Source organism: Vicugna pacos, chromosome 9, assembly GCF_048564905.1.
Source record: "Vicugna pacos chromosome 9, VicPac4, whole genome shotgun sequence".
Lineage (NCBI taxonomy): Eukaryota > Metazoa > Chordata > Mammalia > Artiodactyla > Camelidae > Vicugna > Vicugna pacos.
Window position 1 is genome coordinate 27,396,699 of NC_132995.1, and position 14,392 is coordinate 27,411,090.

The following is a 14,392-nucleotide window of genomic DNA, read 5'->3' on the forward strand; positions in this document are numbered from 1 at the left end:
CCCCCTCGTAGCCAACAATGTATGCTTTAATTTGTTGTGGGGTTAAAAGGAGGTATAATGCCCCTGAACTATAAAAGGTGTAGCGCCAGACCTCCAGTAAAACATAACAAATTTTATCTATTGTATTGGGTATCCCTCTTTGAAGCAGCTCTTCATCTTATCACTGATATTTTAAGAGTCTTTAGCGTTTTCTCTTTTCTTTTTATAACTCTATCCTCACAGAAGGCAGGAGTGATTCATAGAGACCTTTGCATTCTCAGGTCATATCCTAGTGCCTGCAGCATGCATTCCTTAAATATTTGTCCACTATCTGCTTGACAAATCTCATTGACATGATGTTTCTACAAGTGTATATCGTTTGATCTCCCCATCACCTCAGGTTCTAAACTTTTTAACTTGACTCTGCAGCCCTATTTCCCTCTCTTCCTCCCTTGCTGTCACCCAAGCCCATATGACCCATCCATGTAGATGTCAATGACAGGTTAATACTGTGCACCTTTCAAAGGCATGTTCAACATTTTTTTTAAAGCACAGATAAAAATGAAAGCTAGAGACGGAGAACCCCAGGAGGTAGTCCTTAGGCTTCCCTCTGTTGTCCCAAGCTCTTGCTAGAAACTTGCACATCCCATCAGGCACACAGAAACCCTGCAGTTAACAAAATTGTCTCCTCTGGAGGCAAGTTAGCAAAGCTCTCACTTATCACAGTGCTTTGCAATGTCCTATTCATCAGCTGTCTCCTTCCTCACCTCTCCAGGAGCTAGCCCCTGAGATACTGTCATGTAACAGATGTTCACTAGCCATTCCCTAAGCACTGTTGGGTGGTGATGAATCACACTTGATGGAGAAATGGAACACTGAGCAAGAAGTCAAGGGATAGTTTGACTTAGGGCTTAAATTCCGTTATCCAGGCTATGACAATAATCACAGGATCTGAGCAAACTCATTCTTACTTGTCTCATTGTAAACTGAGCCTATTAATACCTACATTGGTGGCTTTCAAAATTTCAAGCTTTTTTTTTTTTTTTGGAACTCTCAGTTAAGTTTATGCTTTACATTACTATCAGAACGCAGCATGCATGCCACACATATGCAGCCAAAGATCATGAACACTTAGTTTAACTTCTAGTGATGCTAATATTTTTCATTTTACTTTAGTTCATATTAAAAAACTAACAGTCATGGCTCGTTAAATGGATTTCATGGCCCTCTCAGGGATGTTGACCCACAGTTTAAAGAAGTATTGCCTTGGAGGGCTAAATGAGACAACACATATAAAGGGTTTGGCCCAGAGGATGGCTTGCTACTTGGAACCTTCTTAGGGCTCATATTTGCATGGCTAGTTGCTTCTTGGGGTTCTCAACTCAAATGCCCTGCACCATGTAGCTCTTTCTGAGCACTAGTTCCTGTTACTCCTCCTTTATCTCACTGTGTCCTATTACCCTGTCGCTTCCTTCATAGGACCATGTTTATCACCTGCGGTAACCCTAATAAATACAGTGACTGACATGTCATGCAATAAATACGTTTTTGGGGGGGGGGAAGGGAGGTAATTAGATTTATTTATTCTTGATGGAGGTATTGAGATTGAACCCAGGACCTCGTGCATGCTAGGCATGCACTCTACCACTGAGCTATGCCCCCTGCCCATTGAATAGTTCTTGAATGAATGTATAAGCACAAGGAAATGAGCAAGAAAGCATTTTAATCAAATATAAATGCAGTCAATGCCTCACAGATTTTTTTTAAGTTATAGAATTTGTTTGTTTTATCATTTATGAAAATTGGGTGGTGTGAGAAAAAATAATCAAGGGAGAAATGTGTACTTAAGGGGGTAGATATCTAGGAAAGAAACACTGTAAGAAATGCCATTATTTGGATTCTAATTAGTTCTTTACATACCTTATTTCCCTGAGTCCTAAAGGGAGGACCAGCTAGTTGAATTCTGTGTCTCTTTTAGTGACCAGAACACTCCCTAGAAGGTAGTGGGCGCTCAATAACTATTTAAGTATTGAAAGAACCAAGCAGGAAACTAGGGACACACTACTGAAAGAACTTGCTCAGGCAGGCTGCAGTTCCTCCCCAAGACAGGAGGCGGCGCCAGTGTTACGCCAGCTCGGCCTCCGGCAGTTCTTGGTCCCTCTGGCTGACCGTACAACGCTAGGCCCCGAGGCCCGTGCAGGAGCTAGCCAATGGAAAATCATCTTAGTTGTGGGGTGTGGCACCAATGTCCAATGAGCCTAGAGGGTCTAGGCAAAGGGCGGTGCGACGAGGAGGGGCAGAGGGGAGCGGTTAGAGGTGGGAGTTGGCGCTGAGTACCGGGCGGGGGCCGCCCTGCTGAGATGCGGACGGGGCCGCGGCAGTGACCGGAGCTGCCGCCCGACATGAACTCGCTGGAGCAGGCGGAAGGTAGGGTCCTGGGCCGCCAAGGCCCGTCCCGGGCTCCTCCCGGAAGCCGGCTGGGCTCCAGAGGGGCCGGAGTCGTGGAAAGCCAGTCCCAGAGAGAGGAGGCCGGCTGCGAATGGACTGACGGGGTCCGGAGCTGAGGAGTGCAGGGGCCCGGCCCAGGAGCCTGTGGGCGGCCGGACCGGCCGGGCGCGGGTTCCGGCGCGCGTGGCCTCCACCGGCACTGGGGGGCGCTGAGTCTGCTCTCCGCCTTCCCCCAGCTTACACCCGGGTGCTCCTCGCCCGGGTGCTCCTCGCTCGGGCTAGTTTATTTTTCACTCGTTTAGCAAATATTTGCGCTTCGTGCCTTGTAGGATGCTAATTCACTTTGTATTTTTTTGATAAGCTCACGAGTTGTATCCGTAATTCCTGCCGTGGTTTCTGATAACTGCCAGGTTAAGGGAGTGCCTCTTGATTTCTTTTTTAAAGTTTACAAAAGGCGTCTGTGGAAATGATACCCCCACCTTGCTCGTTCAGAGGGAGCACCTTGGACGCCCCTGTCTTGTGGAACACGGCGTCGGCGCTCTGATAGTGCCATGAAGATCACCTGTAGCCTTTTTGGAGGGAGGAAAGCGGAGCGTCTTTCCATACCCACCCGTTAGCTATGTCAGAAGTCCAGCATGACCGGACAGAAAGCGTAGCTGTTATTTATAAATATAAGGGCTGAAAGTCGGAATCGGATAATTGCATTCAAATAGACTTCGAAGACTGATGTTAGGTAGTACGTTGTTATGTCTAATAGGAAGTTCTTGGTTCCAACAGAGTTAACACTCGACCTGATTTTGATTCTTTTATTTGCAACCCCCAAATTTCTAGCTTTTGGCGCCGAGTGAGGTTGCTGCTGATTTTCCACATACCATTTTACGCAGCTTCTAAAAGTGAACCAGCCAATTTCCTTACATGTGAAATTGGAATTAAAGAAACTTAATGTTTTTTGTCAAATGTTGAAGTTGTCATAGTAAACGAAATAAACAGTGCAGTGATAATGTAAGCTGGTATGTAAGACCTGAAGCAGAGTATCTAAAATTTCATCTTAATCGACTCAAACTAGTAGGAGTAGCTAATTAGAAAACTGAGTTGTTTGTTTGTTTGTTTGTTTGTTTTTCTTTGCTTAGATCTCAAGGCTTTCGAGAGGAGACTTACTGAATATATTCATTGTTTGCAACCTGCCACTGGACGTTGGAGAAGTAAGTGCCTGAATGTTTTTTAAGGGAAAATAAACTGACAATTGATACTTTTATTCCTGCCTAGCAATAGTTTATTTTCTGTAAAACTTTAGATTAACAAGTGCTCTAGTAAACAGTAAGATTTCCTTTTGTTTTGACAGTTTTTTAATTTATTTAATGTTGTAAATAATATGTTATAAAGAAATTTTAAGGAAGAAAACTGACTACCCCCAAAAAAAGCAGTCTGTTTTATGTGGTTGAATTTTTATTTTTCTATTAAAGACATAAACTTTTTAAAATTAAACAAATTTACAGATCTGATAACCAGCACACATAATAAAAGCTTCAGTTGCCTGTTTAGCAGTTTTACAATTTGCCTACAAACTATTGAAATAAACTTTAAGGAAAATCGTGTTCAGTGAATACTGCAAAATATGATTTGAAAGAATTGTGTGCTTACTGCCCCATGGAAATGTATGAGAAGTGCAGACAAGCATGTAGGTGATGACATCAGCAAGCAAAATACTTTGCTAACTTATGTTGGGACAGTCTTAATTTCTTGGATGTTTATTGTTGAAATTTAATTTCTGCCAAGAAGGGAGTACAGCAGCACACATTGAGGAGATACTTTATTTCAAAGTATAATTCGGTTTGTGGGACCACAAGAGCGTTATTGAAGTGAGGGGTCTTTTTCTGTGTCAAGATTTTCTGTATGATTTAACTAAATCAATTTGTGAAGTTTTAATCATATGTTAGAGAAATTCTGATTGGTTGGAATTCACAAGTAATGATTTTTCTTAGGTTCTCCAGGTTACCTAGGAATAACCTTCAAAACCTTGTTTCACTGTTACTTGAGTCTTTTAAAAGCATATATATATAATGCTGCTCTGCTTATAGATGTAATAAACATACTTTTCCTCTGATTCACAGTCTCAGTGCTTACGTATGAATGACAGCTTGTTTAATGTACCAAAGTACGCGTATGACATCCTTCTACTGGGTTTGCTTTTGCTTCATTTAATAAAAAACAAAAACAGTGTGCTTTAGTATATTTCTTACTGGAAGTGGAGAATTATAAGAAATTGAGTTTAATCTATTTTGAGCTGAGAACACAATTTTGAAATTTTGACTTTATTATTAAGTACCTAAAATGAGGCTTTTTTATGATTTGCCTCTTTTAAAAGTACATCACCGGGAGTTCTAGATAATTAAGAGCAATATTTCTATTACTTTTTTTTTTTTTTGAATATTTCTGTTACTTTTTGAAGCTTGATCTCAACATTTAAAAAATGTATGCATCCCAACTGAAAGACAGTAACTTTCTTGGTCTCCAGATTATTAGCTAGGTCTTGGTGCTCTTTTATTATTTTTTTAGTAATACCTTTTGTTCTTGAGTTTTACTTATGATCTATTTAGAGTTTCTAAAATAATTCTAGCTTAAGGGGAGAAAGAGACTTTTTCTAAGTCCTACTATCAGTCATTTCTAACCCAACCTTCCTTAGGTCCCTTAAAGAAAATCTGATACTGCTGGGGTGTCCCACACTTTCTAACACTGACCTTTGTTTAATTCAACAACAGGCAGTTGTCTGCATGGCAAAATCCTTTAGTCGGAATTCTCAGTGCATTTATAAAGGAGTATTTGTTTGGTTTGATTACATTAAAATGAGGTTTTGTTGGTCGTTTGTGTTTTTGAATTAACAAAATCTGCAAAATCAGCATAAAGCACATTGAAAGTTACATAATAAAGTCTTACATTAGTTTTACCATCTTGGTTCTTCTGCTTTTAATTTTATTAATCTTCAGAAATTCTGACTCCAGTAATTGGGGAACAGTATCCTCCTCAGTTACTAAGGCTCACATTGTTCTAGAGAATTCCTCAAGGTCATATGGCAGTTCTCCTAATTCCTGAGTCCAGTACATTTTCCGTTTAACAGAGTGCTGCATCCTTTGGCTGTCATTTATTAGGAACTGATAGTAGTATCATATTAATAGCTTATTTCCTTACTAATTTCGTGTTTATCTTTCATCAGTGCTTCTTATAGTGGTATCTGTCTGTACAGCTACTGGTGCCTGGAACTGGTTAATAGATCCCGAGACGCAAAAGGTAGAAGTTTTGATTTAAAATCTTTAACAGATTAAATGAGATAATGGATATAACAGTTCTTTGTTCATTGTAAAGTATTACTCAAATGCTACCTGTTACTGCTAGGAGTTATATTAATCATGCTATTAAAACTATGCCTTATATTAATTTGCTTAAAAGCTTTGGCTGGCTGTTGTGGATTAAGTATCTTTGCAGAGAAAAAGGCCTAAGAAATATTATTCCAGTTATGTTACTTCTCATTCATTTCTGAACTTGTGTGCTGTTTTTATGTACTCATTTTTACATGTTTCAGTGTAAACATTGTCTTTACTCAGTTTTGTTCATTTAGTGTCATTGCTGAGACAACTTTGCAGGAAACATATATGATAAAATAGCAAATATAAATGTAATAAACAGCCAAGACTAGGAAAAAACAGAGTAGGAGGTCAAAACCAGGAAGGAAACCAAGTCACTGGTATCATAGGCCATGTAGGCCAGCAGAATTGCCAGGATTGAGTTGTAAATTAGTCTCTGAAGTCACAGCCAGTTCCATGGTCTTCATTGTGAGGAGAACACATGTTAAGTTCCTTAAGCTAGCAAAGCTTTTCCTTCTCAGCATTTATCTCTAAAAAAGATTCCTGCCTGAAGTTCAATGTAGGAAACACTGAGAGGTCTCCCATTGGACACTGTCCAAGAATATCCTTGTACCAAAAGCAATAATAGATTTCATAATGTTATTTCTTGAAACATCCGTTGATGAAAGCTGATAGCATGTTTCTCAAATTCTACCTCTTTCTACCAACTTGTGCCTTCATTTCATATTTGGGCTTTTTTATTAGAGAAGCAGTCATTCTTCAATTTTTCAGTGAAGTTTCCCCCCCCCTCCAGTTCAGCCTTTAAGTAACAATGAGGTACTTTTCACAAATCTTAGCCCCACTTGTGCTTTTAAACTATAATTAGATATACTAATGCCGGTAGCTTTATTTACAGCCTTTAAAATTATACAGAAGAAAAATCTAATAATAAGGCTTTTGTTGGCAGTCTAAATGGCAATTTAGACAGCCAGAGGGTTATGTAGCATGTAGTCTCCCTGACTTTATCCACTGAGGTGGAGATATAAAAGGATCAGAAGCCGGGGACGTTGGTGATGGAATTTCATGTTAATAGAGGGATTTTTATGACGAATAGGAAACTCTCCTGTGTGTTCATTTATAAAAATCTGATCTTAAGGCTGTGCTTGGTACTCATCTTTAGGGGAAGAGTGAAGGAGGCTGACAAGAAGATTGAAAAAGGTGTATCTTGGGATATGAATCTAACTTCTGATTGGAAAAAATATAAGCTGATTTCAGCTAGTTGAGATCTTAATAAAATACAGAATTAAATGTAATTTGAAATAGGCCCAAAACTCTGTAGTTAATATAATTTTCTAAATTAGGTGAGAATGTAACTATTAGCCTAAGGGTTGGCTCTTTATATTTCAGTATTTAATAACCTCAAATCTGACAAGAGTTTTAAATAGCAATTGTGTCCGTAAGAGGAGTTACAAACTCAAAAGCCAGTGGCTAGCTCAAAGAAAGCGAGGAGAGAAGAAGTACGGCAAACTGAATGCCTGAATTAAAGGAGGGGACTGTTACTTGGATGCGGTTGATTGTTGCCATGGAGGGAAGAAGGCTAATACTGACTGATCTTTTTAAAATTGAAACGTAAAATACTATATGTGCTAACACTGTGCAGGCCTGTGGAAATTAAACTGCCCTCAAAGGTTTTAAGAAGACATTACTCTGGAATATTAACCTTCAGGATCTCATCTTTCTGGGAGCTTCTTCCCTCCTGATGTTTTCAGCCTGTCATTTTTTCATTTAACAAATTTATTTAACCGGTACCATGCTAGGCCATCTGCCTGGTGCTATTCATAAGTTTTGTTCTCGCCCTCTTTTTTTTTTTTTAATTGAAGTATAGTCAGTTTACAGTGTTGCGTTAATTTCTGGTATACAGCATAGTGATTCAGTCGTGTATATATATATATGTGTGTGTGTATGTGTGTGTGTGTATATATATATATGCTTTTTCTTTATAGGTTATTACAAGACATTGAATTTAGTTTCCTCTGCAATATAGTTTTTTTTATTGTTATTTATCTATATTATATATAGTAGTTAATATCTGCAAATCCTGAATATAAGTTCAGTTCTCTGTTTTGAAACATGTACACATATCTTAGTATGAGAGTGGAATGCAGATGCCCTTAGCTTGCTCCCGTTTAGTTACTGGTCCATTTGATTTCTTTTTCCAGACTCTAAATACTTGTCTTCTCAGTCCACATTCCTGTTCGCCAGTAGTCTGGCTTCAGTGCCTAGTCTTCTTCCAATTCTGGATCCTTGTCCCTCTACTTGTTCTTATAATTGTGTATGGTCCTGTTTTCTGCTATCATCTGGTTATGTCCAGATGTGAAATTAGGCCTGTATTTCACATGAATGCTAGGTCTTTATGGATAGTTACTAATCATTTTCCCCTGATTGAATGTTCTGTGGCCATCTAAATCTTGGTAGCTTCTAAACCAAACTCGCGTTTTGCCTCTTGAGAGAGAAAGAGTGATACTGGGCTCAGTCCTATAAGGATATGTAGGAGTTATCCAGGTGGAGAGGAGAAAAGGAAAATGGTAGTGTAAGTGTGCAAGTGTGGCAGGAGATGAGACTGAGACCAGGTTGTGAACGGCAGAGTTTGCACAACTCGGCTTTTTAACGGGGAAAGTAACTAGGTCATGTCTGGATGTGTTTTCATTGAGATCAGAGGCCTCATCTTCATTCATTCAACAGTATTTACTGAGCCACCTGTATTTGCCAAATAGTATTTCGGGTGTTGGGAGAATAGTGATGCATAGGACAGTGTCCCTGTTCTCACTGAACTTGTAGTCTTGTGCTTCTTAAATTACTTCTCACTAGGAAGGGTTCAGTAAGTATTTTTGGTAGGGTGGTTTTTGAATTATAGAAGTGAATTTGTAATGGTTCAGGTTTTTGGAATGAATGGAAGGACTATTGCTACGTTGAAAATATAAGACATTTTAATTTTTATACCATAGCAATATGAAGAATTGGGATTATTGGAGGTCTTCAGATTCCCATATTTTAGATGATTAAATGGTACATACGGTTATGCACAAGTGGGGAGGTAGGAGTCAATTATTGTTCTAAGATTTTTAACATTTTTATATTTCAAACTCTTCTTTTACAGGTGTCCTTCTTCACTTCATTATGGAATCATCCGTTTTTCACCATCAGTTGTATCACTCTAATAGGCTTGTTCTTTGCTGGAATACACAAAAGAGTAGTTGCACCGTCAATGTATCCTTTCCCAGGAATTAAGTTTTATTCTCTGAACTAAATTAAAGCACTTCTCGATCTCTAGGTGTTGGTAAAAGCTCACTCCTGAAATACAAATTTTCCTTTGACCACATTTATCCAGTATAGCTGCTCGATGTCGAACTGTATTAGCAGAGTACAATATGTCTTGTGATGATGTAAGTATTTTCACTAGAGAACTATAGACACGTGTGAAAGGACTGAAGTGTTTTGGCTTAAGTAAAACAAATGTTTTATTAACATTAAATTGTCTTCATGGAATTAATAGGGGGAATATTCATTATAGCATTGATTCTAAGACACATTTTTTTAATACTGAACTGTGAAATTGAGATGTATCTAATAGTCAATGACGTCTTACAATTAAATTGGTAGAGTTGACAGTAATCTTAATGACTTAAAATCATGATGCATCTTCTAATTGAAGCCATCTTAGATTCAGTGAAATACAGTGGTCATTATTGGCTAAAAATGGCTCAGTATTGGTTTTGTAAGCTACTATTATTTCATGGTATTCTGTATTTAGGATCTTAAATAGAGTCATAGATTAATTGATGGAGTATGGACATATAAACCTATTGTGTTTTTAGAAGTTGATCATGTATCAGTATGAGAAGAATATCTCACAAGTTTCATTTATTTATAAAAGCCTTTTTATCTTCAATTTAAAAAACTGTTAAGTGATACCTACTCAGTATAGAAAATTAGAATAAAAAGCCAAAAAAAGTATTAAGGCAGGAAGACAACTGAATCAATGAAAGCGAATAAAAATGAAACATTTTGATTTTTTTTTTAAATTAGAGGATAAAGATAGTCTTTCAAGTCAAAAGGGAAGAAATAGGCTATTTGTAGTGTTGAGACAATTGACTCTTTATTTGGAAAAAAATGAATTTAGATCTTTACTTCATATCCATTAAAAAAAATAAATTCCAGGAAATTTCTTAAACAGATTCAAAAAGATACACACATCCTTAGGTGGAGGGTATGGCTAAGTGGTTCAATTCCCAGTACCTCTGTTTAAAAAAATAAACAAGTAAACCTAAAATTACCTCCCCCCATTAAAAAAAAAATTGAAAAAGAGACAAAAAAACAAAAACCTATCCAACCATAAAAGCGTTAGAAGAAAATATGGGAGAATATGTTCATAACCTTGGGATAAGAAAATGTCTTCTTAAGACACAAAACAGAAATGCCATAATGGAAGAAGTTAGATACATTTAATTGCACCAACAGTTAAAGGTTTTGTACAGCAGAAGGCAGAAATTAAGCAATAACTAGAGGAAAGTATTTGTAAGGTATGTAATAGATAGAGGATAGTATCCAGAATATTTGAAGACCTATTAAAAATCAGTAATACAAAAACAAATAAAACATTTTAAAAATGAGAAAAGGTAAGTTGTATCACAGAAGGGGACATACAGATGGCCTGTAAACATATAAAGACTGGACAGCCTCATTTGTAATCAGGGAAATGCAAAGTAAAACTCAACTCATTTATGTTACCTGTCAGGTGGGTAGAAATTAAATAACGTTATAACTCCAGTATTGTGGTGAAATGATGCAGCCATACACTGATTGTTTGGAATACACGTTGATGCAGCCATTTTGAAGGGCAGTTTTCATCATGCTTTTAAAATATAATCTGTGCATGCCTCATGACCTAGCGCCATTCTGCTGCTGTCCACCTACCCTAGTTGTGGGGACCATCACAAGTGCACACAAGGAAGCAAGCAAGTACAAGGTGGTTCATCGTAACATGCTTAGCACTAGTGAGCAAATGGAAACAGTTTCTGTTCCTCAACAGGGGAGTCGTGAAATAGGCTATGGTAAAGCCGCATCAAAGGAAACCAGAAGTAAACCTATGAATGTGGACATGGATCTCCAAGACATAATGTTAGGAGCAAAGAGTAAATTATGAAGCAGTATGCTCAGTTTGGTACCTTTTTTAAGTTTTGATTATGAAAATTTCCAAACATAAAGTAGAGAGAGGAATTAAACTCCCATGTATCATTGTCCAGTGTCAACAGTAAATCAACTCATGGCCGCCGTTACTTCACGTGTCCCCCTGCCCACCTTCCCCTCATTATTTAGAAACAAATCCCAAGTGTTGTATTTTACCCTCAAGCAGCACTTTAGCACCAGATTTTTATTATTCATATATGTGAATGTAAATCCACGGAAAACAGTCTGGAAGAGTTCATGCTAAAACTGGTTTCTTCTGTTACGAGGGCTAGAATTGGAGGTAGATGGAGAGGATGACTTTAGCCTATCTGTATTGTTTGAACTTTTTATAGTAAGATTACATTAATGTCTTACTCATGTAATTTAAAGTAGATTAAAACTATGGTATTTTTATACAGTGGAATGCTGTATATTTTATATTGTAATAACTGAAAAGGTACAGATGACTGAAACACAGTAACATGAATGAATTTCAGAAACACATTGACTCAGGAATCTATATTCAATACCTTGTATGGCCTATAATGAAAAAGAATGTAAAAAGAAATATATATATGTATAAAAGAATCACTATGCTGTACACCAGAAATTAGCACATTGTAGATTGACTACATTTCAGGTTTAAAAAAAAATTGAATGAAAGAGGTAGATGCAAAATCACACACTCTGATTGCATTTATTTAAAGATCAGAAACAGGCAAAATTAATCTGTGGTCAGCAATTATGTTGTATAGGGAGTTGGGATACCATTGACCTTGGAAAGGATCATGGAGGAACTTTGGTGGTAATGTTTTTTAGCTTGATCTGGGTGGTGGCTATGAGGGAATATACATTTGTCAAAACTCACAAAATTGTGCTTAAAATTTGAGCATTTCATTGTACATGAATTATACCTTAATAAAACTAAGAAAAATTATATTAAAGTTCTACCAAGTTATCAAGGAATTACTGAAAATTAAGTGAAGTAGGAATTGAGAGGTAACCAGAATCCTGACAACACTTTTAAGGATAGTAATAAAATTTGTTAATTAAAACCACCTAGAATTTTACCAACTAAAGATAATCGTGTTTTATATTTTGTTGTGTATTCTCATTTATTTTTTATAAAATAAAGATGTTAATTGATTTTTCAAACCTGCTTTGTTGGCCCAACGTTAGCCACCATATGTTGGGCCTTAACCATGTTCAGTGTCCCAATCCTATTTTTTTATCTACATGATAAAAAATGTAAGGGCTTCCATTTTGTTTAGTTACATACTGTCCCATTTTATGGACGCATATATATATATATTGTGCATTTTTTCACTACGACTTAACCTCCATGAGGACAAGAGACTATCTAGTTGATTACTGGATCCCTGGAATCTCACACAAGGCCTGGCACATAATAGGCACTCAATAAATGTTGAATGAAAGAATTAATAGCACATACATGTATATCTTTACACTTGTATTAGTTTCTTCAGATAAATTCCTAGAAGTGGAATTGTTTGGATTATATGGTACGTGCTTTTTTAGGGGGGAGAGGAGATAAATATGACAGTTGGTCCTGCAGAAGAGTTGTATCCACTTACACTGAACACCAGTGTTGTATGAGTGTCTTTCTCCAACCATTGGTTTACATTTTTAACTTAAGGAAATAAAAATTTTAATGTAAAAAAAGGTAAGTTTTTGTTTAAATACATAGTTTTATTTGTGTTCTATAGGCTTCATTTGGTTAGGAGCAAAAATAAGTCTATACAAGTTGGGATTTTATTTTATCCAGTGTGTTGATTGGCAGGTTTTCAGGTAACCAGTGGACAAGGCATTCATCAGATAAAGATTGTTTTTGTTTTAAAGTACTAAAGATTTTGGAAGTTCCACACAAAGAACACTTTGAAAACATAACTATTAATTGCTTAATCTTGACTAAACAGAGAAGTATTCTAATGTTCTTTGAGTGTGCTTTAAGGTTTCTAGATAAATGGTGGTGTTTTTAATAGAATTGTGTATTTTAAAACTTTTTTTTTTCTATTTTTACAGACAGGAAAACTAATTTTGAAACCTAGACCTCATGTTCAATGACAATCTGCACTCATTGTTATGGGACTTAAAACAAGCTTTCTTCAAATAAGTGATACAGCAAAAAGCCATAAAGGATTCCTTTTACGTTGGATATGTGAAGATCATCGCAACGACTGACAAGAAGTGTGCAATATTTACCCAGATCATCTTCGTGGTGATGACTCACGTTATCAGTGCTTTGGTACCTTTGATTACATGTGTTTCAGTATTAGTGTCACTTTAGTACTTCAGATCCTGCAAAGATTTTTGCAGATGAAGTATGTATGTATGTTACTAAGTTAAACTTAGAAACAGAACCTCATCCAGTTTTTATAATGTATTTTTGCAAACTACTGTAAATAGCAAATCAATGCCAATGTTAAAGAGGAAATGTCATGTGGACTTTGTTCTCCTGCACCAGTATTTCAGGAACATCTGCTTGCCATCTCCACAGCTCTTCAGAGCCAGCTGTTACGTATAGCTGTGCCGTTCACTCTTAACACCCCTCTCTCCTAATCATAATGCAGGAAAAGTACCAGATTGAGCTTAGACTGGGGAAAACTCATCTCCATTGTGTTGTAAGAAATTATAGATGTTTTGAGAAACAATTTTTGTTAAGCCAGATAGTGAATTTCAGCCACTCTTGTGATATTTTCCAGTTCATTGTTTTCATTTAATGCTAAATATACTTTATATTTTTTTAAATGATTTTAAGAACACTCCAGAGGCTTCTGAATAGACAAGTTTAGTTATAAATTATGTATTGCCTGGGAATTTGATAGTCATTGTTTTAGATAATTGGATTTTATGCTGTGGTAGACATGCTGTTACACTAGTATTGTGCAGGTGTAATTGATCATCCCACTCCATCACAAGGATAACTTGGGAGCGGTGCCACAAACTAGTCTACAATTCTCACTGTTTAGAGAGTGTTAATGACATACTGTGTATGCATATTAGCCACATGTACAATAATGGCCCTTAAAAGTAAACTGTTGGGATTGCTGTAAATATTTTAAGAACTGGAGGTGCCTTTTACCTGTTTATTAGTAGATTTTGAAAAGGTTTAAATTATTTCATGAGCAATCTTTTAAATTTCATTTAATGTAAAGCTGAAAATTGAAAGACAGGACAAAAACTTTTTAACAAGGCTACCATTTAACTTAAATGTGTTCATCTTGGCTTTCACGTGTATAAAATTTTATTCTTTGAACTGCAGCAATAAAACCCTCTGTTCCTACGAAGTCTTTAGAGGGTACTCTATATATTCTGCATTGTTTTATTTTCTGTAAATTTTGTAGGTAAATATGTGCATAGAAATAAATACTTTATATATA

The 14,392-nt window shown here is 36.8% G+C and overlaps 1 protein-coding gene across 1 annotated transcript; it reads left to right on the plus strand.

Moving 5' to 3' along the window:
• Positions 1 to 2,252: 2,252 nt before the first annotated feature.
• On the plus strand, positions 2,253 to 14,392 carry CNEP1R1 (CTD nuclear envelope phosphatase 1 regulatory subunit 1). The gene is made up of 6 exons (XM_006207862.3): positions 2,253 to 2,406; positions 3,558 to 3,629; positions 5,639 to 5,712; positions 8,923 to 9,032; positions 9,154 to 9,208; positions 13,035 to 14,392. The coding sequence occupies exons 1-6, from the start codon at positions 2,382 to 2,384 to the stop codon at positions 13,074 to 13,076; spliced, it is 378 nt and encodes a 125-aa protein (XP_006207924.1). The 5' UTR covers positions 2,253 to 2,381; the 3' UTR covers positions 13,077 to 14,392.

What these genes read in the sequence shown, in the direction of transcription:
- CNEP1R1 (XM_006207862.3), top strand. Translation starts at nt 2,382, where the DNA reads ATGAACTCGCTGGAGCAGGCGGAAG. An exon ending in TAGATCCCGAGACGCAAAAG is followed by an intron (nt 5,713 to 8,922) that starts GTAGAAGTTTTG and finishes CTTCTTTTACAG; the next exon opens with GTGTCCTTCTTCACTTCATT. An exon ending in ACAATATGTCTTGTGATGAT is followed by an intron (nt 9,209 to 13,034) that starts GTAAGTATTTTC and finishes CTATTTTTACAG; the next exon opens with ACAGGAAAACTAATTTTGAA.